The sequence below is a fragment of the Morchella sextelata genome, assembly GCF_020137385.1.
Source record: "Morchella sextelata strain SCLS chromosome Unknown scls_1, whole genome shotgun sequence".
NCBI classification, from domain to species: Eukaryota; Fungi; Ascomycota; class Pezizomycetes; order Pezizales; family Morchellaceae; genus Morchella; species Morchella sextelata.
Window position 1 is genome coordinate 3,696,605 of NW_025408616.1, and position 22,044 is coordinate 3,718,648.

General features: G+C 46.2%; 6 protein-coding genes across 6 annotated transcripts; 4 read left to right on the forward strand and 2 right to left on the reverse strand.

The window, feature by feature from the left end:
• Positions 1-393: 393 nt before the first annotated feature.
• H6S33_000966 (uncharacterized protein) lies at positions 394-3,243 on the forward strand (the record flags this gene model as incomplete). The annotated part of the gene is made up of 2 exons (XM_044832401.1): positions 394-832; positions 887-3,243. The coding sequence occupies 2 exons, from the start codon at positions 394-396 to the stop codon at positions 3,241-3,243; spliced, it is 2,796 nt and encodes a 931-aa protein (XP_044700525.1).
• An 851-nt stretch (positions 3,244-4,094) lies between these two features.
• Positions 4,095-6,081, forward strand: H6S33_000967 (uncharacterized protein; the record flags this gene model as incomplete). The annotated part of the gene is made up of 4 exons (XM_044832402.1): positions 4,095-4,554; positions 4,619-4,780; positions 5,272-5,571; positions 5,630-6,081. 4 exons carry the CDS (start codon positions 4,095-4,097, stop codon positions 6,079-6,081), a joined length of 1,374 nt encoding a protein of 457 aa, XP_044700526.1.
• A 438-nt stretch (positions 6,082-6,519) lies between these two features.
• H6S33_000968 (uncharacterized protein) lies at positions 6,520-7,266 on the reverse strand (the record flags this gene model as incomplete). The annotated part of the gene is made up of 4 exons (XM_044832403.1): positions 6,520-6,580; positions 6,618-6,847; positions 6,899-7,165; positions 7,219-7,266. The coding sequence occupies 4 exons, from the start codon at positions 7,264-7,266 to the stop codon at positions 6,520-6,522; spliced, it is 606 nt and encodes a 201-aa protein (XP_044700527.1).
• A 3,083-nt stretch (positions 7,267-10,349) lies between these two features.
• H6S33_000969 (uncharacterized protein) lies at positions 10,350-13,286 on the forward strand (the record flags this gene model as incomplete). The annotated part of the gene is made up of 4 exons (XM_044832404.1): positions 10,350-10,777; positions 10,925-11,367; positions 11,522-11,908; positions 11,977-13,286. The coding sequence occupies 4 exons, from the start codon at positions 10,350-10,352 to the stop codon at positions 13,284-13,286; spliced, it is 2,568 nt and encodes an 855-aa protein (XP_044700528.1).
• Positions 13,287-14,749: 1,463 nt separating this feature from the next.
• Positions 14,750-16,950, forward strand: H6S33_000970 (uncharacterized protein; the record flags this gene model as incomplete). Its single annotated transcript, XM_044832406.1, has 12 exons — positions 14,750-14,783; positions 14,932-15,043; positions 15,096-15,179; positions 15,265-15,395; positions 15,453-15,583; positions 15,643-15,741; positions 15,797-16,007; positions 16,079-16,228; positions 16,286-16,365; positions 16,432-16,496; positions 16,559-16,698; positions 16,763-16,950. 12 exons carry the CDS (start codon positions 14,750-14,752, stop codon positions 16,948-16,950), a joined length of 1,425 nt encoding a protein of 474 aa, XP_044700529.1.
• A 1,685-nt stretch (positions 16,951-18,635) lies between these two features.
• Positions 18,636-20,078, reverse strand: H6S33_000971 (uncharacterized protein; the record flags this gene model as incomplete). The annotated part of the gene is made up of 4 exons (XM_044832407.1): positions 18,636-19,192; positions 19,252-19,810; positions 19,873-19,885; positions 19,945-20,078. The coding sequence occupies 4 exons, from the start codon at positions 20,076-20,078 to the stop codon at positions 18,636-18,638; spliced, it is 1,263 nt and encodes a 420-aa protein (XP_044700530.1).
• Positions 20,079-22,044: the final 1,966 nt, after the last annotated feature.

Here is a 22,044-nt window from a genome sequence, read left to right on the forward strand (position 1 = left end):
GGTTATTCAGAATAAGAATGTATTTATAGCAAGCGTACACCTACCTGCCATATATCAAGTATTCTGAGCCGCTGTCTACTTATTATGGGCTCTAAGAGATCCTAATCTCTAGGTAACAAACTGTCAAATACCTTGCATCTGGTAAAAGAAAACACGCAGCATGCTGATTTTTTACATCTGCATACGTATACCTAAATATTCAATCGGAGGTGACCATGATTCTATTTCTGCTCATCATATCCTATCTACCTGTAAAGTTCAGACTTCTGTGAAATAACGGTATTGCAATCGCAATTACAGTAATTACACCTTTTCAGATGATACAGATGAGACAATAGCTGACAGTTTGACAAGATAAGACGGTAGCTTACCATTCTATCCAAAGAAGGAGAAATGTCCCAAACCTCCAGGTTGATCTCAGGCCCCTGCTTCGCCAGTCATGTTCTGCGCATCATCTTTATATCCGCTTTTTCTTTCTTCGTTTGGACATGGCCTGTTTTTTCGAATCCACTACCCTGCAAAGACTATTTTGATGGGAAAGCTGTTTATCTACTCGATAGAGATAACCACCTGGTTCCACATTTTGTTGACACTGGATGTCATCTTTCCCGGAGACAGAATTCCCGCTGGAACGAAGAGTCCGACTTATCTAATACGGGTAATCGTTACAGCGTTCACCATCGAACCGGGAAGGCACTTATACCAGACATCTCCCAGATCAGTAGCGAGAAAGGGGATAAACTACTTTTGCTTGAGAGGACTGGCCACTCAACCTCAGGGATAACCAAAGATGTGGGTTGGGATGAAGATGAAGCAATCCTTGGGATCATGAGTAACCACTTGGTTCGATCAGAGCCTGCAACCCGTGCTAATACTGAATATGAAGATGGGAATTGGAGAGAAGAAGTCAATGCCTTCCATAGAGAAAATCTTGGGAAAGCTTGGGAAAGGGCACGTGAATCGATACGCCAGGCTGAAATGTTGCAATCAGCTAGCGAAACACTAGCGCCTTCCGTTTCATCCCCTCCGCGCCCGTACAGTAACTACACTGGGCAGCTTAATCACAGTTATTCCGCCGTTCCTAGTCCAAGTGTGGTCGTGGAGAAATCCCCTGCGATAATTACTCAGGGTGTTGATTCAAAACTACAGGATGACACTATGGAACCCTACGCAGAAAGCGATGATAATTTAGATTTTGTCCCGCTGATAATTATAACAACATCACCAGAGATGGGCGAAGAACCTGAACAGTTTTCGAACTTTGAGGAGCTCCCTGATTTTGAAGAGTTCTCCGATTTCGAAGAATTATTTGAGTCCGAAGAAGAATTATCCGAGTACAAAGAAGAATTATTTGAGGCAGAGGAATTATTTAGGTCCGAGGAGCCATTTGGGCCCGAAGAATTATATGAGTCCGGGGAATTATCTAAGGCCGAAGAATTATTTGAGCCCGGTGAATTTTTCGAGTCTAAAGAGCCACTAATTCTAGAGGAATCAGGCGATGATTTCAGTGTTGAAGCAGTCACTCTCAGTGGGGTTTCCGCTTTGCCCCCAATCAGTCATTATAGACCCTCCAAGAACTTCAACAAAGTTTTGGCGAAGGCAGTTGGCCTAGGCCTATTGATGGCTATACCCTCGCTCATTATCATGTGTGCCTTGTCAAGAAAAGGACAATATATCTGGATTCGAACAGTTAACATGAATGATCTCGGATTGCCAACCTCCGACCATGTTCGTTATGAAGGCGGATCTAGAGCTTCAGAAAATCTGAGTGTAATGGCATCTATAGAGGGTGGTGAGAATACAGGGGTCGTGTCGGGAGGGGTCTTCTCCGGCACTAATGGCTCTGGTATCTTAGAGAGACAAAATACCGGGCCCAATACTATGTCGGGGAGTACATCCAACCTTGAGAGCCTAGAAAGACCAGACATTGGATCCAGGCATGGTGTTGAAAGCGCGAATAGATCAGGTCTTGCTTCTAGACAGGGTTTGGATGGTGCAGATTTCTTCTTGGGGTCGATTGGGCCCGTTCCTGTTAGGAAGCCAGGGATTTTCCAGCGCTGGTTTGGCTGGGGCGTGGAGCATAATGATAACCTTGAAGAGACTTCATTGCATGCTTCTTCTTCTTCTACTAAACAAGGTAGTAAGATTCGTTCTAGCCGTGCTATTAGTAATGATAGAACACCCGATCCCAATCTTGTGAGTGAGGTTTGTGAGAGACTGATCCGCGAGCGTATGAGTCGACTGTCAACAATCCCTAGTGCTGGTGAGAACGAGGGTTCTGGTACTCACGAAGCAAGAGAATTGACATCAACATCGTCTATCCGAGCTCCTGTAACCGGCGGTGCATCAGGGACACAGGGTAGTGCAGTGAAACGAAATCCTCATGGGATCCTAAAACCACCTGGAAATAGTTATGGACCAGATGTCTCAGGAGAATTCCACGTCGCTGATCATGGTGATAGTAGCACCCGTGAAGAGAATCAAGCGGAAGAAGCAGATAGCGAGGGAAGCAGCTTGAAAGGAAAAACCTCTCGGCTGGTAAGATTTGACGGCAGCGCTGATAAGGTAGACCCACAAGCTAGAGGGACTTTTGGGAGGGCTTCTATTAGAAGATATTTATATCCTACAGTTGAAGATGAAAGATCTTCTTTAGAAGCGGTATCAACTTCGGAGAGTAGCACTCTTGAGATGTCTGACGGCACGGTTATAAGAAAGGAAAGGAAGGGAGAGAGAATAGGAGGCATGTGGGGGAAGGTTTTCAGTGACCCTATGGTAGCAAGCAGAGATTCTACGGACCTCGGAGAAATGGACGTTGAGCTAGAGCAGCAACTAAGGGAAGACGGCGAATATGTGGATTCTAGTAGAGGGACATCTATCGGCGACGATAGTACTCTGGACGGGAACTCCAATGATGAGATTGTGATCGTCGACGGCCAGCTGCCTATGGAAGAGGGGCATAGACCTAGACTAGAAAATCCTATTGATATACCAAACACGAACACAGGCGCAGAGAGAGGTCTAGTATTAAATTCTCTTCCCAGAACACAAACGTCAGAGGACATAGCTACAGAAGGGATCGACAATAACGAAGCTGTTGTCAGTGCCTATGGGGCGAGAGAACAATCGCAGATGTGGGATAGTCAAACCAGTAGTGGTGGAAGTTTGCTGAGCACTGGCTATTTCACGGAAACTAATAGCAGTGATCATGTGAGTGTTGAGGACGTTGAGAATTTTCCTCTTTAATGCGTAGGGATAGGCCAAGAACTAGATGAAGAATAATTTAATTATGAGGAGGAGCTGAAATGATGGAAAGCATGGTGGATTTCATTCAAAACTCTTGCTTTTGTCAAGATTCTTTTTGAAGGTACTTTGGCTTCTAGTTGGTGGCAAACAACAGAGTCTGAATAACCTATTATTTTTTATGCGGTCCCAGTGCAATAGGTTGTTTTGAGAACGTAGAGAAGAATTTGTAACTAGATGTGTACAGCAATGACCAGAAAAACTTGTTTTAAAGGGAAGATAGAGCGAGTGATCGCTTGTGATTAAACTTACGGCTCTTTCCGAACGTTTTTAAAATACTGCTTCTGCATAAATTATGCCAGGGAATAGGGTTTTCTGTCCAGGGCCTACTAAAATACTCTCTAAATCTTTAAATTCAAAGGTTTAACTCGTTTTAACCCGGATTATTGTTTCTCGCCAGCCCTCAGCAAGCCCTTAGCCAATCCACTTAAATCATTGAGCTTTTTAAACAAACCAGAGATAAAGCCAAGGAGGGTACGTACCCATGAACTATACGGTCGCAATGCCCCTTACTCATTTGTGATGCCCGTGAGAATTATCATAATCCAGAATCCTGTGGCGCTGAGGCGGTGCAAGTCGCCCCATGAACAGCTGAACGCCAAGAAGGAGGCAAAGGCTGCGGCTCTTTTATTCCCGCAGTCGTCATCGGAGATCATTCGCTCCCAGGCCACAAAAACAAGCCCACCTGCTGTGAGCCGATCGACTCATAGTTACAGTTCATCCGAACGAGCTCCCCGCTTGAACAAAATCCAAAACCAAAGAAATAATACCCTCGGTCCTGGTCCTACTGTACAATGGCCTCAAGAGTCCTCTACCGGTCATTCCACCCCCTCATGCGGAGCGCTCGCTCGCCCATCCTCTCCAGCGCCCGTCCGAACCCAACCCTCCTTCTCCGGCGCTCGGTGCCGAAAGTCCGATTCAACAGCAGCAACAGCATCAACACTACCGCTGCGCCGGCACCGTCGCTGTCGCAGCGCCTCAAAGCGCTTTCGAAGGAGTACGGATACTCGGCGCTCGGCGTGTACCTGGCGTTGTCTGCGCTCGATTTCCCATTCTGTTTCCTGGCGGTGAGGTATCTGGGGACTGAGCGGATTGGGCACTGGGAGGAGGCGGCGGTTGGGTTCGTGAAGCCGTATTGGACGGCGCTGAGACATAGTGTGGGGTTTCCCGCGGCGGAGAAGGTGAAGGGGGAGGAGGAGCCTGGCAGGTGGGATGAGGTGGAGGGTGCGGAGAGGGAGGTCGAGAGGAGTGCTAGTATGTTATCCCCTTTTTGGATGAGCTTTTGGGTTGAGTGAAGCTGATGAGTGTTGCTGAATAGGTCTCTGGACAGAGCTGGCACTCGCATACGCGATCCACAAATCCTTCATCTTCATCCGAGTCCCGTTAACTGCGGCTCTTACTCCAAGGGTTGTCAAGGTGCTCAGAGGCTGGGGATGGGATATTGGCAAGAAGGGAAAGCCAAAGATCGGAAAGATCCCTGGTAAGAAGTCGAATTAGTAGCTATTAGGGTTTGGTACCATAGGATAGCTTAGATGAAACACTCTACTTACTTGTATCTTCTTTTTCTATTTTCTTGTTTTCTTTTTAACTGTTGTTGTTGGTGTTGTCTGGTATAGATAGAGCGAGCGGTGAATTGTATACTTGTGTTATATCAGTGTGGATTCTACTGTATATTAATTGGGAGAGTGGAGTCAATGATTGTTGTTGGAGCTAGCTCTATGAGAGTTCCTATGGCAATTGAGATGAGGTTCTCTCTCATTGACGTTTCACTGAAACAATTGCTACTAATTGAAACATCGCGGGGAGCTTGCATGCCACCACCCCGCCGTCAACTCCCGTCAAGTAAGTCTTGGCGTCGACGTCAATCCTCACAAGTGACAACCCCCAATGTCTAACAACCCAATTCCCACGTACCCCGATCATTGACGCTTCCCCTTACCAAAACACCTAATTAATAATCATAAACCCAAGATGTCGGCGACCACAACCGGAAACATCATAAAGCGCGTATGGTACACCTTCAAGTCCTACCGTCTGCCCTGGCGCAGGCAGACATTCATCGGTCCTCCTCCTACTCCTCCAATTCTACTTCTCTATCAAGTGGATATAGACGTATAGGAAGTAGTGCTGATATGGACTCCGTAAAAATAGGCATGGACCTCGACGGAAACACATACTGGGAAATGAACGACAAGCTCAACCGCGGGCGCCCCCGACGCATGGTAAAATACAAAGACCACCAGCAGGACTACGTCGACTACAAACTCACCCGTAACCCCTCCCTTCCTTCTAGCTTCTTCCCTCGTTCCTATCATTGACACAAGAACAGCCCAATGGCATCAATGGCTGCGCGCAACCCGCACCGACCCACCCACAATCTCCGAGCTCGAGGGCGACATCGTGCGCATCCAGCAGCTGAAAGTCAATGCCGCACTTGCCGACGCCCGCTGGGCAGCGAAGCCCTCACTACTCAATGTTGGGCCACACCCGCCGCCGGAGAGCGTGCTGGAGAGTAATACGAAGTTTGCGGGCGACAGTGGGATGATGAAGGATCAGACGCTGGGGCGGGGCGAGGTGGGCTCGGATCTGGGCGGGAAGAACGCGGAGAGAAAGACTGTGGAGGGGGGGAGTACGGCTGGGAGGGCGCATGGGAGTGGTGTTAAGGGTGGAGATGAAGGAAAGGGTGGGGTGGTGAAGGAGAGAGATCCATGGAAAAATGCGGACAATAGAACGGGGGGGTTTATGCCTGGGGAATGGATTCCGAATAAGGTGCGCAGGTAGAAAAGGTTTGTAGTTTGTGGTCTGCAGGATGGAGGATGTATGATAGGAATCTGCATTTCTACAGGAACTGAAAGTTACTTCTCATGTGGCGAATTCTAACTGTGATTTAGAGGATTTGTTTGACAGTCAACATCAAACATGACAAAAGATCATTGGCTAAACTTTCTAGGAATCATTTATCGAAGTATTCTTGTAAAGGAGAAAACTTTATGCACTTAATAAATTAATATCTAATTGCTAAGAATGTTCCCAGGTATCTCGTACAAATGAGCTAACATTATGTTTTCAAAAAATACAGTACAAAACCAACAAGTTAACACCACACCCATCAACCACCACATCATACAAGGTTCATCATATCCGCCATATAATACATTCCACCCCGTCTCATATCCTACACTCATACGCTACCAGATCGCAGCCACCGCCACACAAAATTTACTTTCGCCACCTGATATAAAAGTCCCCAACGATTGGTAAAGGGGGACTATCAATACCTCTAAGCAACAGCCATTAGCTAGAGACTTTACACTGACTGGCTCACAGGCTGGCTAGTCTGGCTCATGGGCCTGACACCCTTCATGTTGACCCTGCCGCGGCTAATGTTGTTCTGGTTCTTCAAGTTCCATAGATTAATCAACAGACTGCCCAAGAATGCCGCAAAAGCGAACCACTCGAACGCCGTCATGGCGTTCGCCTCGCGGCAACGCCGGCTCTGCGAAACGTATCCGCCACCGTTGGTGATGCCGTTATTATGGATAAAGTGCTGTATCCATCGTCAGCATCATACATAAAGGAGCTTGAAGGGGAAACTTACGAAGCTTTTGCAGGAATTTCCGTTGAGCTGTGCGGCCATGGCAATGCCGGCGCACAGATAGAAGATGGTGTTGAGGGCATCGAGAATTGTCATTAAGAGAGGACTCGCGATACGGTCTACTACAGTAGCCGGGAAGAGGTACAAATGCGTCACTGCTGCAAAGGCGGCGACAAAGATTGAGTAGTTCACGCGAGTTGGAGTGCCACCACGGGTTTGCTGCTGTATCAAGGCACCTGAGAGGGCGAGCACCAGGACCGTGAATATGAACTAATTTGAATTTTAATAACTTGCTGGACAAATGGAATTATCGGAATTCAGACCTGTAAAGTTCGGAGAATAATGTGGATCACTTTTGTTGCAGAAGGCATTATTGCTGATTTCTCAAATTTCTGAATTAGGAGGAGTTATCTGAGGTGGTTCAGGAAAAGGTGCGAAATGATTTCTGGTGAAGAGCTATGAAACGAGAAGGGTGAACGGCAAAGGGTCTATATACCGAGTTCATATGGGACCTTTTCTCTGTCATGATGAGGTATGATCTATGTCATTGATCATGATCAGACGAGCTTTCCCCACAAGCTAGTGGGCTAGTGGGTCAGCCTGGAGCCGAAAGAACACCTACGGAACAAACCTTAACTTTAAGGGTTGGAAGGCTGTTTTTTTGCAATTTGATCATTTCCCGTAAAACGAATCTGAGCTCGGATCTAAAACGTAGAAGAAATCAAGGAACCCTTTGGAGGTGCGCATGGGAAGTTTGAATTCCTGGTAGATTTTTATAATTTTGATTTTTATATCGGCTTTGTCTACGTTGTTTGTAAACCTTTGTTAAATTCTCGGCTACGACGTCATCCTTGACGCAGACGGCCAAGAAGCTAAACAGATCGTTTGGAACGGAATCAAGTCATCGGACACACTCCCATAAGCGACCTTCGGATAGAAGTGGAGTCTCACCTTAACCTCAACTCAGAGCCGCGACAAAGTTTGCAAGAAGGCGGCGAGTATTTACTGGAAAGAAAGAGTTTGTGTTTCGTTTGCAAATATACTTTTTGGGGCTTCATGTGTTTCAAAACCAAAGACCAAGAACACCCGAGTGATACTTTATGAGTCGGTCCCAAATCCTTGCTCTGATCTCGAGCGATTATCGACCATCATCGAGACCTCTTGTGATGGCAATTTCAAGAAAACAACTCAGTTTTCTAGCTATATTAGTGTTGATGTGATCCACATTTCACATTTCCGGAAGTGCCAACATCCCAACAATTTTTTGATGAACTACTTCGACCTGTGGGTCATCCTGGGCTGTTTCTATTATTACAATGGATACAGTCTCTACTAGAGTTGACTAAGGCATAGAGAAATAGTAGTCAAAGCCCTTGTTGTCGATACTCTCTGTCAAACTCATGCAATTAATGAAGTTATCAATCAATCTCTGTCCAACTCTCGAGGCTTTGATATGCGTTTTGAAGGCAATGTTTCCAATTTTCACCTTGATGTTTCTGGTGGTACGGTTCAGAGTAGAATATCGAGTCCAATATCGAATTGGAGATAAGACGGAAGTAGAGCCTCATCGGATCTCAGGGAGAGAACAGATCTTAGTAAATACATGTATGTAGTCATGTCTTGTTGTGAAAACACGTTCTACAACCTTATTTTCTAAATTAGCGTCCACAGGGGGGTTACAGTATCACGCAGAAGCATCTTTGTCCATCCATCATACCGCCCAAAAGAAAAGAAATGATCCAGGCAGCAAATCAAGTCTTTCAGGTGATGACACATGCGCCAGAGCCGTAAAGGAATCCTTCAAATTCTCGCCATAAAGGAGAAGACATTATTTCATGTCGCAAACAAAACCACGTGTTATTTTTCTATTCCTATAAGCGCATTCAATGATTATGACCACGTTTAAGGGACATAAGTACGCCATGTACTGTAGTACTGAAAGGTTTGCTTCGGATCCTAGGAAGTCACAGAAGACTATCTCATGTGTCAAATTATACTCCGTTTGACGGCATAATAACATCTGCGAAGTTAAACCTTAAAAGATAACCCTGGTGAAAAGCAACACTGTCGTACGCCCACCATGATCTTATGTGCTGCAATGCGTGTAACTCAAACCTCCGACCAAGCGATTTGATACAGATTGGGATGAATTGCGATTATGAGTTGTAACCGGGTAGGGGTTGTTGAAGGATACATGTAGTACATGTAGGTTAACATTACTGGGTGCTTTGTCCTGTGGGAGGTTTGGTTAACATAAAAAAGGCTCTGACTCGGATGGTACCTGCAGATAATATCAATACATTTATCATCTATCCTTCTTAATTACAGAAGTAATTACTTGTAGCTGCGTCGAATATTTGTGTCCTTTATCGAGTGATACATCATGAGGCTCGTCAACAAGCGGAAGTTGCATGCGGCAAGCTACATTTACAACTCTACTAGCCAAGACCCCATACCCAAACTCCTTTTGGTTAACTGCAAAGGCTTATTCGCTGGCTCCAGCCCGGCGCGGCCACAACCACTTTAAATTTCACGATGCCCACTTTTGTGTGAGGTGTTACAGAAAGTCCACCTTTTCCCCAACACACCATTTCCCCTCACTTTGTGTAGAGAAAGAAAATAACCAGACTGCTTCGTAGACTCCTTTGCCATCTCCATTTCTTTTCAACCCGGACCAAAAGAATTCTAAGACTTCACAAAGAAAGATAAACTCACTACATAACTAGCTGATTCGCTACACTAACAAGTTACAACCTCCCACCCCACGAAATCACATCCGTTTCAGCTCCACCAACATCTTGGTAACACTTTTTTTGTTTTTTCTCCTGCCCTTTTTCGTTTCCTGACCCTTGGGAAAATCTCACCTTCCCGAATCTTCCTTTCAACGGGCGTGGGGAACGATTACACAATCGTATCGTTGCATCTCTGCTGCGCACACCCTTGCGGCGGAAACGTGGGAACGTGGGGAAAGGTCCGGAACGATTTTTCTCCTTCCCTGGTTAGAGGTTTCTCGGCTGCTTCCGTACGAGGCTTGTTTCCACATTTAAGCTGCTGCTTCCCTCTGCGTTCGCAGGTGGAAAGCTCGTGTAGGAAACCGGGAAGTTTTGCGACTTCGAAGCCCCGTTCTGGGCGTGGGAATTAAGGAAACGAAGAGGTGGAGTCGTTATTGAGGGAATTTTTCTGCCGGAGGGGATATCAAGTAGGGCATCCAAATAAGCATAATTGCGAAGAGGATCAAAATTGGAGCTGGAGGTATATTGGCGATTATAATATTTTAGAGGAGGCTCTGAACAGTGACGTCGGTGCGTGCAGCTTGACGTTCGTAATCACCTTATCGCACCCATTTCAGACAGGACTTGGAGCTCTCCCCCACAGCAACCCCGACCTCACAACTCGGATCCCCCCCACCTGAGACTTTACATTTCCATCTTTCACATCCGAATACTTAGTCGCCATGCCGCAACCCTACACCGAAGGCGAGTTGTCTATACCGGCGTACCGGGGACAACATGGGTCATATAATTCCCATCGCACTTCTCCGCCCGGTCCTCAACAACCAGGTCAGCAACAATACTCCCAGTCAACTCAGTCGAACCGGCCGCACGGTCATGGCCACCACCACCGCCAAAGCATGGACCCTCGGGCCGATCTGCGTCTCAAAGCGAGGGACCCTGAGGCTCGCTTGGGACAATATAACATCATCAAGACCCTGGGCGAGGGCTCATTCGGGAAGGTTAAGCTTGCCGTGCACCAGGTCTCGGGGCAGAAGGTTGCCCTAAAGATTATTTCGAGAAAGAAATTAATCAATCGTGACATGGCCGGGAGGGTGGAACGAGAAATTGCCTACCTGCAGCTTCTGAGACACCCCCACATTATCAAACTGTAAGTACCCGCATATGCTCTTATATTCTACTCCATCTTTTCTCGGAAACGGGCAGGGAAGGTCTGTTTCTAGGCGGGAAGAGTAGCTATTGAATTATCGTTCAAGCGATTAGTCTAGGATGGAGCAGATACTGATCAAATATTTAGGTATACCGTGATTACCACAGCTACCGAAATCATCATGGTCATCGAGTATGCTGGCGGCGAATTGTTTGACTACATTGTTAAGCATGGAAAAATGGGCGAAACGGAAGCACGCCGATTTTTCCAACAGATCATTTGTGCAGTCGAGTACTGCCACCGTCATAAAATCGTCCATCGCGACTTGAAACCAGAGAATCTCCTCCTGGATGAATTCATGAATGTCAAGATCGCAGACTTTGGGTTGAGCAATATTATGACGGATGGAAATTTCTTGAAGACCTCTTGTGGGTCTCCGAATTATGCGGCACCTGAGGTCATTTCTGGAAAGTTATACGCAGGCCCCGAGGTAGATGTTTGGAGTAGTGGGGTGATTCTTTACGTACTCCTCTGTGGGAAGTTGCCATTTGACGATGATTACATCCCAACCCTATTTAAGAAGATTAGTCGTAAGTTGACACTGCCTTATTCTTGAACAACCATGCCCCCACTTTCAATCAAGACTCATGACCTCCCCTCGTTCGCTTATTACACGAGCATTCGGGTGAAACCGGTTATATCCCTTGATATTGTTTAGAGAAAGCTCACGCGTTTGAAATACAGAGGGTAATTATACACTTCCCAACTACCTCGGCTCTGAAGCTCGGAATCTCATCTCGAAGATGCTTGTTGTGAATCCCCTTCACCGAATTAATATCGAGGAGATCCGTAAGGATCCATGGTTCAAGAAGGATCTCCCAGATTATCTGCGCCCAACACCGGAGGAATTTTTTGATACTGGTGTGGACTATGCAAAGCTTCCGCCTTTGAGAGCTATCGAGAGGGGACCTGCAGAAAAGCTTGAGGGCGAGCTTCACGAAGCTGTTGTTGGGAAATTGGGGAAAACTATGGGGTACGCCGAAGATGATGTCCAGGATGCTCTAAATAAGCAGGAGCCCAGTGCGATCAAAGATGCGTATATGATTGTTAGAGAGAATCAAATGATGAGCAGTAAGTCGATCGATCATATGTCCTTGAACTTGGAATTAGTGTCACTATTTACTAATGTAAGTTTATAGCCCGTCTCTCCAATGCACAGAATATGGGGGGATTTCTTGCCCAATCTCCTCCAGCCTGGAATTCGTATATGCCATCGTCTCCTAGACACACGCCCGGACAACATCCTCCAGGTTCGCCGTTTTCTTCTGCAAGTCAAGGACCTCCACGTAGTGGCTCTCCACTCACCCTCATGGCGACCAGAGAGGGCCTAGGGATTAGCGGGATTCCAGAAGAAGTGGCTACCCCGGGTGATATTGGCCGTACTCCCAGTGCCACGATTGGTATCCTCCCATCTAGTTTGCCTGAATTCCACACAGCCTTCATGAGGGGTGGGCCGGTACCCTCACCAAAAGCCCAACAGCCGCAAGCACCACAAAGTATGCCCCCAATATTAGGTAGAAAGGGTCCAAAGCCGCACAATCCTCGTATTCAAGGCAAGGTTGAAGGCCTTACTCCGTTGAGTCAGTCAAGCAGGGACAAGAAACCTAGGCAGACTAGATGGCAGTTTGGCATAAGGAGCAGGAATTCTCCCCTCGAAGCCGTTGGTTGTATTTACCGAGGTTTGAAGAAGATGGGCGCAGAGTGGGTTGTTCCTGATCGCGAAGGCGAAGAGGAATGCAACCGCAGCGAAGGAGAATACAGTGGTTCTGAGTCTGAAAGTGATGGTGACTGGAGTGGCGATGATGGCAGGGACTCTCGTGATCATTATGGGTCACCGGGTAGAAGAAGGAGAAGTTCGTCCAGAGTGCACTCGTCTGTGGACGACACGAAGATACCAGAAGATCCGTGGGTCATTCATTGCAGATGGAGGAAAGATCATCTGTTCAAACCGACCTCTGAGGAGAATACTCCATCCGTCACTCCTGAAGGCACAAAACGTTACTCTTTTACCCCGGTGGAAAGAGAGAGGCACGGCGACGAAAGTCTTTACGTGCACATGGAAATTCAACTATACCAACTCGAACAAAACTTCTACCTCGTAGATTTTAAATGTGCGGGCTATGAGCGCATCGAGAAGGACGACCAAGACGAAGAAGATGATGACCAAGATGAGGACGACGGTCAGGATGATGACGGCGGCGAAAATGGCCAAGAAGAGGAGAAGAAACCCAAAAAGGTCGGCTTCTTGGAAGAATTGGGCGGAGATGCTAGCGGTGGTGGAGATATGATCAAGACCGACGGAGACACTCCAGCCTTGGACAGTGATGCAAAGAAGGATAAAGGTGTGGGTGGAAGAAAGCAAGAGGAGAAGGATGTGTCCAGTCCGTTTCCGTTCTTGGATCTCGCTGGAAAGCTGATTATCCAATTGGCTGCTGCTTCAGAAGAGTAGGCGTGTTGAGTTTTGTCTTTATCTTCGTCATCATTGCTTTCCTGTAGGAACTTTGCTTTATTCTTTTACCGTTTCTTTTTGTTGCTTTTTTTTTTTTACTGTGCTCTCTCCTCATTAGCTTGGGGCGAGATTATGAAAAGGGGAAATCTTAAGGAAGGAATATGGGCTGGGTATTAAGATATTATTCCGATTGTATTTAGTTCAGTGGAAGACGGGGGTGGTACACTTCTCTACTGTGGATTTTACTGCCGCATATGTTTTTCTGGTATTCTGATATATCCAATTTTCTTTCCGATCTACTTATGTAGATCTTGTTAGTTTGTTATGTTTCTAACCTTTACTTGAATGGAATGGCGTGAGAGGATGGGGACGCTGATATGACACTATCGGATGGAGTGTTGGATGGAGTGTTGGACGGAGGTTGAGATGTGGGCTCAGTACATGTATGCTGGGTGGATGGTAGAGGAGGGCTTTGAATTTTGCTTGGCCGCATGCACTAGCACCATTCTGTGGATGGTCTGCTGATGGCATTTACAAGATTTGCTAGATAAATCATGTAATGGAGCTTCTTATGGTGCTAGAATTCTAAAACATTTATTCTGTTTCCCTGTCGAGCGAGCTTCCTATAGCAGCATTGACTTTACATACGAATATTCTTTGGCTATAGATCTAGCAGTTACATTTCTTCGAATTGTGGGGACTACAATGCTTAGTTCGCAGGGAGCCGTTCAGCAGGGCATCAAAGTAACAAGGGTGGGACTGTTATGATGTACCATCTTTATTGTTATGAATCTTGGCAACGGGCTGGGTATCGACGATACATCAGCTATCTGCCGTCTCCGTCTGATATTGTTAGAGTAGGTAAATCTCTCCAACTCGTCTTCAATACGAGGAGTGAGCTAAGGATAATCTCATAAAAGATTCGGCAACCCGACGGACCAGTTCAAGGATACCATAATGAATTATCATTCAACCAGTTAATGAATTTTTAATACGGAAGAAACAGCGAGTGATTTTACATGATTTTGTGATTTCTTGCCATTAAAAGCGTAGAGAAGCATAAAAAAGGCTTACAGAGGCGCGTATGAAGGTTCATTTAATAATTTATTGATGAAAAAAATATATGCAATGCTATAATTCTAACACTACATACATGTATTATAGTGGTCACACCTTTGTGCTTGTAAAGCCAATCGCAAATTCGCAATCAATTATGTACCAATCGTGTAAAAGTACATGTGCCTGTTTCTCTTAATTCTAGCCGAAAATCAGAACGAAATTTTTGTTAAGATTGTTGGGGGGCTGCTGTCTCCCGCTTTATTTGAGTATCCGTCCACTTACCACCCGCCTCCCCGCCATCTACCACAACCTCTCTTCTCATCTCACGGATCCATCCAAAACCAGTCCGTTACCTCTCAAGGATAATCAACAAACTCAAGTCTCTCAAATAAACACAACCTATCATGTCTTGGGACGATTCCGGCCAGGTTAATTCCGGTATGTAACATTCATCCTTGTGCCATCCTCTTATTTCATCTTCTTCCCATTCGCCAGTTCTTATTCTCGAACATCCTATAGCATCTTGAGAGAAACTTCTCTTCTCCTCTGCTCCATCTCCAAACTTACTAACAGACATCGATTATAGGTTGGGGTGCTTCTGCCACCGAGCCACAGGGCCACACTGATTTCACAGGAGGCGGCGATAACGCCTACGATGATGGCAGGGGCGGTGGTAATGGTGATGGAGCTTGCAGACAGTATGTACCCAATTCTTTCTAGCCACAGCAAATAATCTCACTAACAAACAAGTTGTGGGGTTGAGGGACATTTTGCGCGTGAATGCCCTGACAAGCCAGCCAACGATGGCGCCTGCTTCAACTGCGGTCAACAAGGGTATGGTCCTCGGATTCTTTCCCCTTTCTCCTTTTTTTCTTCTTCTTTGTAAATGATGGCATACTAAGATTTTCTGTAACTACAGTCATAGTAAGGCAGAATGCACTGAGCCTCGTGTTTTTTCAGGAGCTTGCCGTCATTGTGCTCAAGAAGGCCATATGCACAAAGATTGCCCAAATAAGCCACCAGAAGTCTGTCGTAACTGTCGAAAAGAAGGTGAGAAAACCTAGAGACTCTCGACTGACCGTTACTAATCTTTGACATGATCACTAGGTCATCTTGCTAATGACTGTACGAACAACCGCTACATTGATAACAGCGGGGTTCTCGAAAAGTCTGCTGAGGAAGCATGGGAAGGCATGACTCTAGCCAACGAGGAAGATGACTTTGATGCATTCAAAACTGTATGTTTACCGCCAAAACATATATTCCAGTGGTCTTTACTGACAGAGTCCAAATTTAGTGCATGCTGGAGTACATTAAAGCTTGCCCTGGTGCTAAGTTTAACGAGTTGGAATCGTCTTTCAGGTCATCGCGCTGGAACTTTTATCTCTATGCACTAGTATGTCCCAAATAATAATCTTTTTATTATCTTACTTTACATCTAACATGTATAGACACGTGAGCCGGAATACTACGAGTGCATTGTTGGCCCTAATGGAGAACTTGATGCCAAATATGTTTGGACTCTCAACAGATCTCCCAAGCCCCGCCGCTCCAAGGCAATAAAGGATCGTATGGATCCGACTGCAGAAGGAAATCTTGCACGCCTTGAATTCGCTGGAGAGATCATGCCCGAGACAAAGCCTTTCTGCCATACCTGCCGAGGTAAGTGCGTTGAGTTTGAGATACATATATGTCTATACTAACTCTATTCTGCTAATAGTTAAGGGACACAGCAAGAGAGGCTGCGAGGTTGAGGCCCCTGAGAGGGATCGTGAACGTGTCGTTCTCAAATGCGGAAATTGCGACGCTCTTGACCATCGTCTACGCGATTGTACCCTACCACGCAAACCAGCCTATAACCCCATGGAATGCAAGAATTGCCAGTACGAACACTCCCAAATTCCCAGAATAAGACACATGCTGAGTAAATAAAAATCTAGTGAAGAAGGTCACAAAGCATCAGATTGCCCAATGCCACGCGTTGCAGATGAGAACACCGAATGCCGCAAGTGCAACGAAAGTGAGTCTTCATTCTTTGTAAGGGGTTTAAGAATAATGTTAATGATTGGGTTATCTACATATAGAGGGCCACTTTTCCAGGGAATGTCCCCAGGGTGGTGGTGGTGGGCCTCAGGTCTGCTTCAACTGCGGGTATGCACCTTGTCATATTTATATATCCTTCTTGTGTGTGCTGATTTATCACAAACTTAAAGTCAGGAAGGTCATCGCTCATCTGATTGCACCAACGAAAAGGTTATCAAGTGCCGCAATTGCGATGTGTTCGGCCATAGTGCTAGGGATTGTCCTATGCCCAGGGATATTTCCCGAATCAAGTGCAACAACTGTGGTGAAAGTAAGTCATCATTGACTCAATATGTGCAATCCTGACCCTGACATCTGTCGTGTTTTCTTTTCAGTGGGCCATTACAACCGTGACTGCAAAAACCCAACTGTCGAACAGGAAAGCGGAGGCTATGGATCATATTCGTATGGTGGCGGTAACGAAACCTCCACTGATGCGCCAGCGTGGGGTGGTAAAGAAACCCCCACTGATGCGCCAGCGTGGGATGACACCCCTGCCACGGATGTACCCTCTGGCTGGTAAATGTTGTGTGAATCCTTTCATTACAACCGTTTGAATTGAGAATCTTGGTTGAGTCTTTGCGTACATAGTTTCGTTCTAGTTTCTATGTACGTTCAAAGCACTTGATCGATCTCTGTATCTTACTGCAAAAAATTAAAATGATCTTGTCTTTTAGACCTTGCCTCGCACATACATTGTTTGGAACGAATTCTTATAGCAGATCAGATGTGACTTCAAGTAAGTACATTCCTCCAGGGAAAAGGTTCCCTCTTGAATCTTGAGTGCTTGTCGTCCTCTCCATAGGTAACTCTTATATCTGTTACTGGCTGTGATATTCTGGCAACCATGACTCGATATACAAGGCAGATGACCAAGTCGTAGGTTAAATGCCGACTGTAGCCTACTAAAGAAAGGCAACGCCAAATTTATATCGAGTGATATTCCATGACACAATGTATTATCCTGCCCGTAGAATCTATACAAAGAGCTACTTGGATACTCAGAATGATCTTTCAATTGAGTGGGTGAGGTAAAGGCGCTTCTTAGTTGGACGACGGCGATGGCGAAGTAATTCTACCTACGATCCTGCCAATCGCTTTGTAGGAGGTACAGCTTGTGGTTCTCGCCGTTTGGGTGACAACGCGAAGGATATACGTGTGTTGTGCTCCGGAGCTTTCAATCTCTCTTCGAAGCCTCGTGTCTCTCTCTCTTGCCTGGCAGAACCTTCCGTCGCCATGAGAGGTGGGGCTCTTGGCCTTGCTCTTCAAGTAGCATATCCAGTCCCAGTAAAACCAAGCCTTTTTTTTATACGCTTCAAAGCCACATGTAAGTTCTATTCCGAGGGAACAATTGCCTAGATTGATCGGATCCCAGCTTCTGCATCCTCATAGCTCGTCCTGAATGGAGCTCTTCGCGCGCAGAGACAGGGATATATTTATCCATAAGTGACTACAGACCTCCCTATTATCTCATTCTCTACACTCTTATCAGCTTTCAAGTATCCCTCATACTCAAGGTGTGAAAAAAAAAAAAAAAGCCGTGTGCTGTAGAAAAGGACCGCCGACGAGGCGCCAAGAATCGAGTGATAAAGTATGACCAAGCCCACCCACCACTCCTCCAGCTCTTCTTCTTCCTAGCTGCTGCGGGCATAGAGTCGTTATCTATGAGTCTTGACCAAAAAAAAAAAAAAAAGTTGCAAAGTATGTCTCTCTGGCAGAAGCAATGATCTCATAAGGCTAGAGGTGGAGGGGTGGAGATGTGCCGACTGGACCGAAAAGTCGACCGAATAGGAAGAACCGTTAGAACTTGGCACACAGGGGCAGAGGATTTTTTTTCCCGATGTGGATAATCACCCTGTTGAGAAGCACCCCATGACTCATCCCAGCGATGGTGGATTGTGCAATGGACTTATTGTGCCGTTTGGTTGCAGAGAAGGAGCGCGGTACTGGTGGTTCCATTGAGAAGGTACTGGAGAATTGGCTCTTGGTTCCCAATTCTTCCCCCTGGAAATTTGAATTGGTCTACGTGCTACGTTGATCTCCATGACAGGAATGTAAGCTCACCCTATATCATCACACCTCAATGGCAGCCATGAGAGCTACGAATACCATCCAGAACCTTAAGCTTTATTATAACCAAAACAGAATTTTATACATAAAAAAACATAGGAATCATTATCAACAAAATTTACCTACCAATTATTAATCTCACGCCCTCACCCTCCAGTCCAGTCCCACCTTCGCAATCCTACTTCCCGCTAGTAGAGTCCCACCAACCAGCAGCACCAACCCCGCAAAGAGCTGTGCCGCCCAGTAGCTACCAACCTTCATCTGAACCAACGCCCCTCCAATTGGCGACCCCGTCAAAGTGGCAAAACTTACAATAGTGAATACCATTCCCATTCTCGTACCAGCTTTTGAAAGGTCAGTGGTTAAACTACTCAGTGTGGCTGGGAAAAGGCTCTGAATTCCTGCTGCGCAGAAGCCGTAGACGCAGCCCCAGGCAATGAGTCCACCGTAGGAGGTTACGCGCATCCAGGATAGAGCGAGAATTCCGACGATGAAGCAGGTAGGAACAAGAAGGTTTAAGGGACCAACTCGGCCGTCTGCGTAGTAGTTGGGCACGAGACGGCCAGGCATACCAATGGCGTTCATGATGATCACCATATTGAAGGCAGTTCCTTGGTCAAGGCCAATTTGGGTCCGGGCAAAGGCGGAAATATAGAAGAAGGCAAAATATAGGCCCCAGAAGTTTAGGAACATTCCTATATCACCACCATCAACCGGAAGCTTGGAATTAGGCCTAGGAGCGCGGAAAACTTACCAGCGGCAAATAAGACGTATGTAAGTTCTTTAAATGCAGCCCATTCAACTATTGGGCCAGCTTTCCTCGGCTTTAATCTTGGCTTTAAGATAAAATTTACAGAGCCCAGGGTCACCACACTTATCAATCCCACTGTTCTCATTGTCCATGCAAATCCAACTTGCGGTAGTAGAGTCTTCACCATCACCGGAATGACTATTCCTCCAGTAGCTGACCCCGATGCCGCAATACCTAGTGCAAAACTCTTTTTCTTTTGAAAGTAGGTGGAGCACAGTGCCATACTAGGGCAAAAGAGCATTCCACCTCCAATACCAATACACAGGCCGTGTGAGAGGAATATTTGCCAGTAGGTTGTCGCACAGGAAGCTGTGAACATCCCCAGACAGATCATAATTGAGCCCGCAGAGTACATTGGTCGGAGATAGCCAGCATCAAGAGCTCGCCCGGTGAAGGTTCCGAGGAAGAAAAGGAGGAAGACCTGAATAGAGCCTACCCATGATATTGTTGAGGGCGTTTCATTGAATGCTTCGACGTAGTAGGATTGAAATACACCAAAAGACTGCAGTGGTCGCGTGAGTCATCAAATTCCAGAAATAATTAGGATTTGGCGGAAAACGATACATTTATGTAGCCCCTAATCATTGTCAGTAAACCAATCTCAATTGGACTCTCAGGAGCAGGCAGAATGCATACCAAGTATTGAAGATGGTGAGGTGTACCCCAAATACCATGAACCAAGCCTGCCAACCTCCATCTGGAGGTTTCTCAACCTCCACCGGCCCCACATACGGCGTTGCGTCCTCATGCTTCGATTCGGTGTCTGACATAATTATGATGACCCTCTATATCGCTCTCCTGTCGTAAATAATTGCTCAAGCAGAAAGACAAGAAGCGGGCGCCCCGCCTTTTAAGCCCGTAAAGCAGGCGACAGAGAGAAGCATAGTAAGTTTTCTGGTTTGTAATAATGGAGCTTTCGGATTTCGGAAAACTACCCGGGGACGTCTATCGACGCCAAATTTGACCCTTAGTGGTTAGCATTGTCAGGCTCTTAAGCTTGTATATGCCACTTTAGATAGTCCCTGGCAGGTTCGCCGGTAAAAGCTCGGCTCTGCACATTCTAATGCACCTTTAAACCCTATCAATTCGTTATAGGTACTAGTACAAAAAAAAAAAAAAAACCATAATCACGGAGAAGGGAGGCGGGCGGGATTACCGCGCACATCTCCGAATTCAACTTCCAAAGCCCTTATCATGCGTGCTTTTGCGATAGTAATTTTTTTTTTTTCCGTAAGTTCTGTGCCATGAAATCTGAGTCCCAGAAGAGGCCATCATGCATATGCGTATAAAATCTGATGTTGATCAAGAAGACATGCTCTTCGTTAGTATCTCTGTGTATAACACCACCGAGATTATGCCATTGCGCCATTGCCAAATCTTTGGTAGAGAGCATGGCACTCTGATCTGCACACTTCCTAGATATCTGAAAAACGTCAAACTTGATGGTTCTAGGGGCTAAAGACAATGCCGAGGGATACGCTTTCAGGAATAGCGTACATACTAGCATTTGCCATTAAGCGAAACCCAATTCCAACTCCAGAGCCCGTACAGCAGTTCTATCTCGCATGCCAAAGTTTCTGTCCAAGGTGGAGGGTCTGTGTGGGTATGTAATATGGGAGGGTGGTCCATTCACTCGTGAGTGTGGCTGGATAGGATGACTTGGACCGAGGATGAGACAGAGAGAAAGGTTGATTGGATTGAGACTCTGCAGGTGGATATGTGTAGTCACCTAGTCTCGTGCCTATTCCCTACGGCTACGGGCAGCAAGCTACTCACCGCAGGAGTTCATTAGAACTTAGTGTTGAACAAGCTGGGGAGGAGTTATCTACTGTACCTCCAAATTGGCCAAGAAGTTTATAGATAAGATTCGAAGAGAAGCTCGAGAATAGACTTGATGGCTGCTATACAGCATTCGTGTACGTACGTACTCCATGTACAGTATTTGGTAGTAGAGGGACACTTCAATGCCACTATTGCAAACAGTAGAAAAGCTGGAAGACCCAAACTCTAGCCCTCTGAGAAAGCCCACATACTACAGCAGATCCGGATAGTTCGGTTCATGCCCTCGAGTCAATGATAGATAATATAATATCAGGTAGGTAGAACCCCGCGGGCATAAGCATATGACGAAAGCTAGATCTTACAGTGTAGACCCTGCTGATGAAATATTCTAGAGAGTGACGGCACATTGACGCTCCCCTTAACCTTCAGCGTCCTTGTTGAGTACACCGATTTTTGCCCTGTTAAAATGCATAGTGGTGGGCTACTCGTGTGTAGGGCGTGGTGGAGTTTGGAAAGAGACTCGTGGTCCTATGAGTTTATTTAGCTAGGACCCCTTCTCTTTCTTCGCTTGATCACTTGCAATAAACTGACTTTACTCGTTCCCATCATTCAATGACAACAGGCCCTTCAGAACAGTCGGATACACCGGGACTTCTATAGCTAGCCATCAGTAGCCATAAAGCTCGAGGCATCATACACTACGGCTATCCCAGTCTCGAATCAACTAGCAAATAGGAGAAAACGAGCTTCCATTCGAGGACTTACATACGGTCCCCTCACTCCCAAAAGTCCTCCACTTCTATAAACATTCCCGGGCACGGGTCTTGCCAGATATAAAAGAGAAATCGATCAGCCACTTGACGCTCCCAAGGTCCGTCATGCATTCTTCAATGCCGAAACTACTTTCTGTATAATCGACAACTTCTCTCATACGAGTCTCTACTGATATCGATA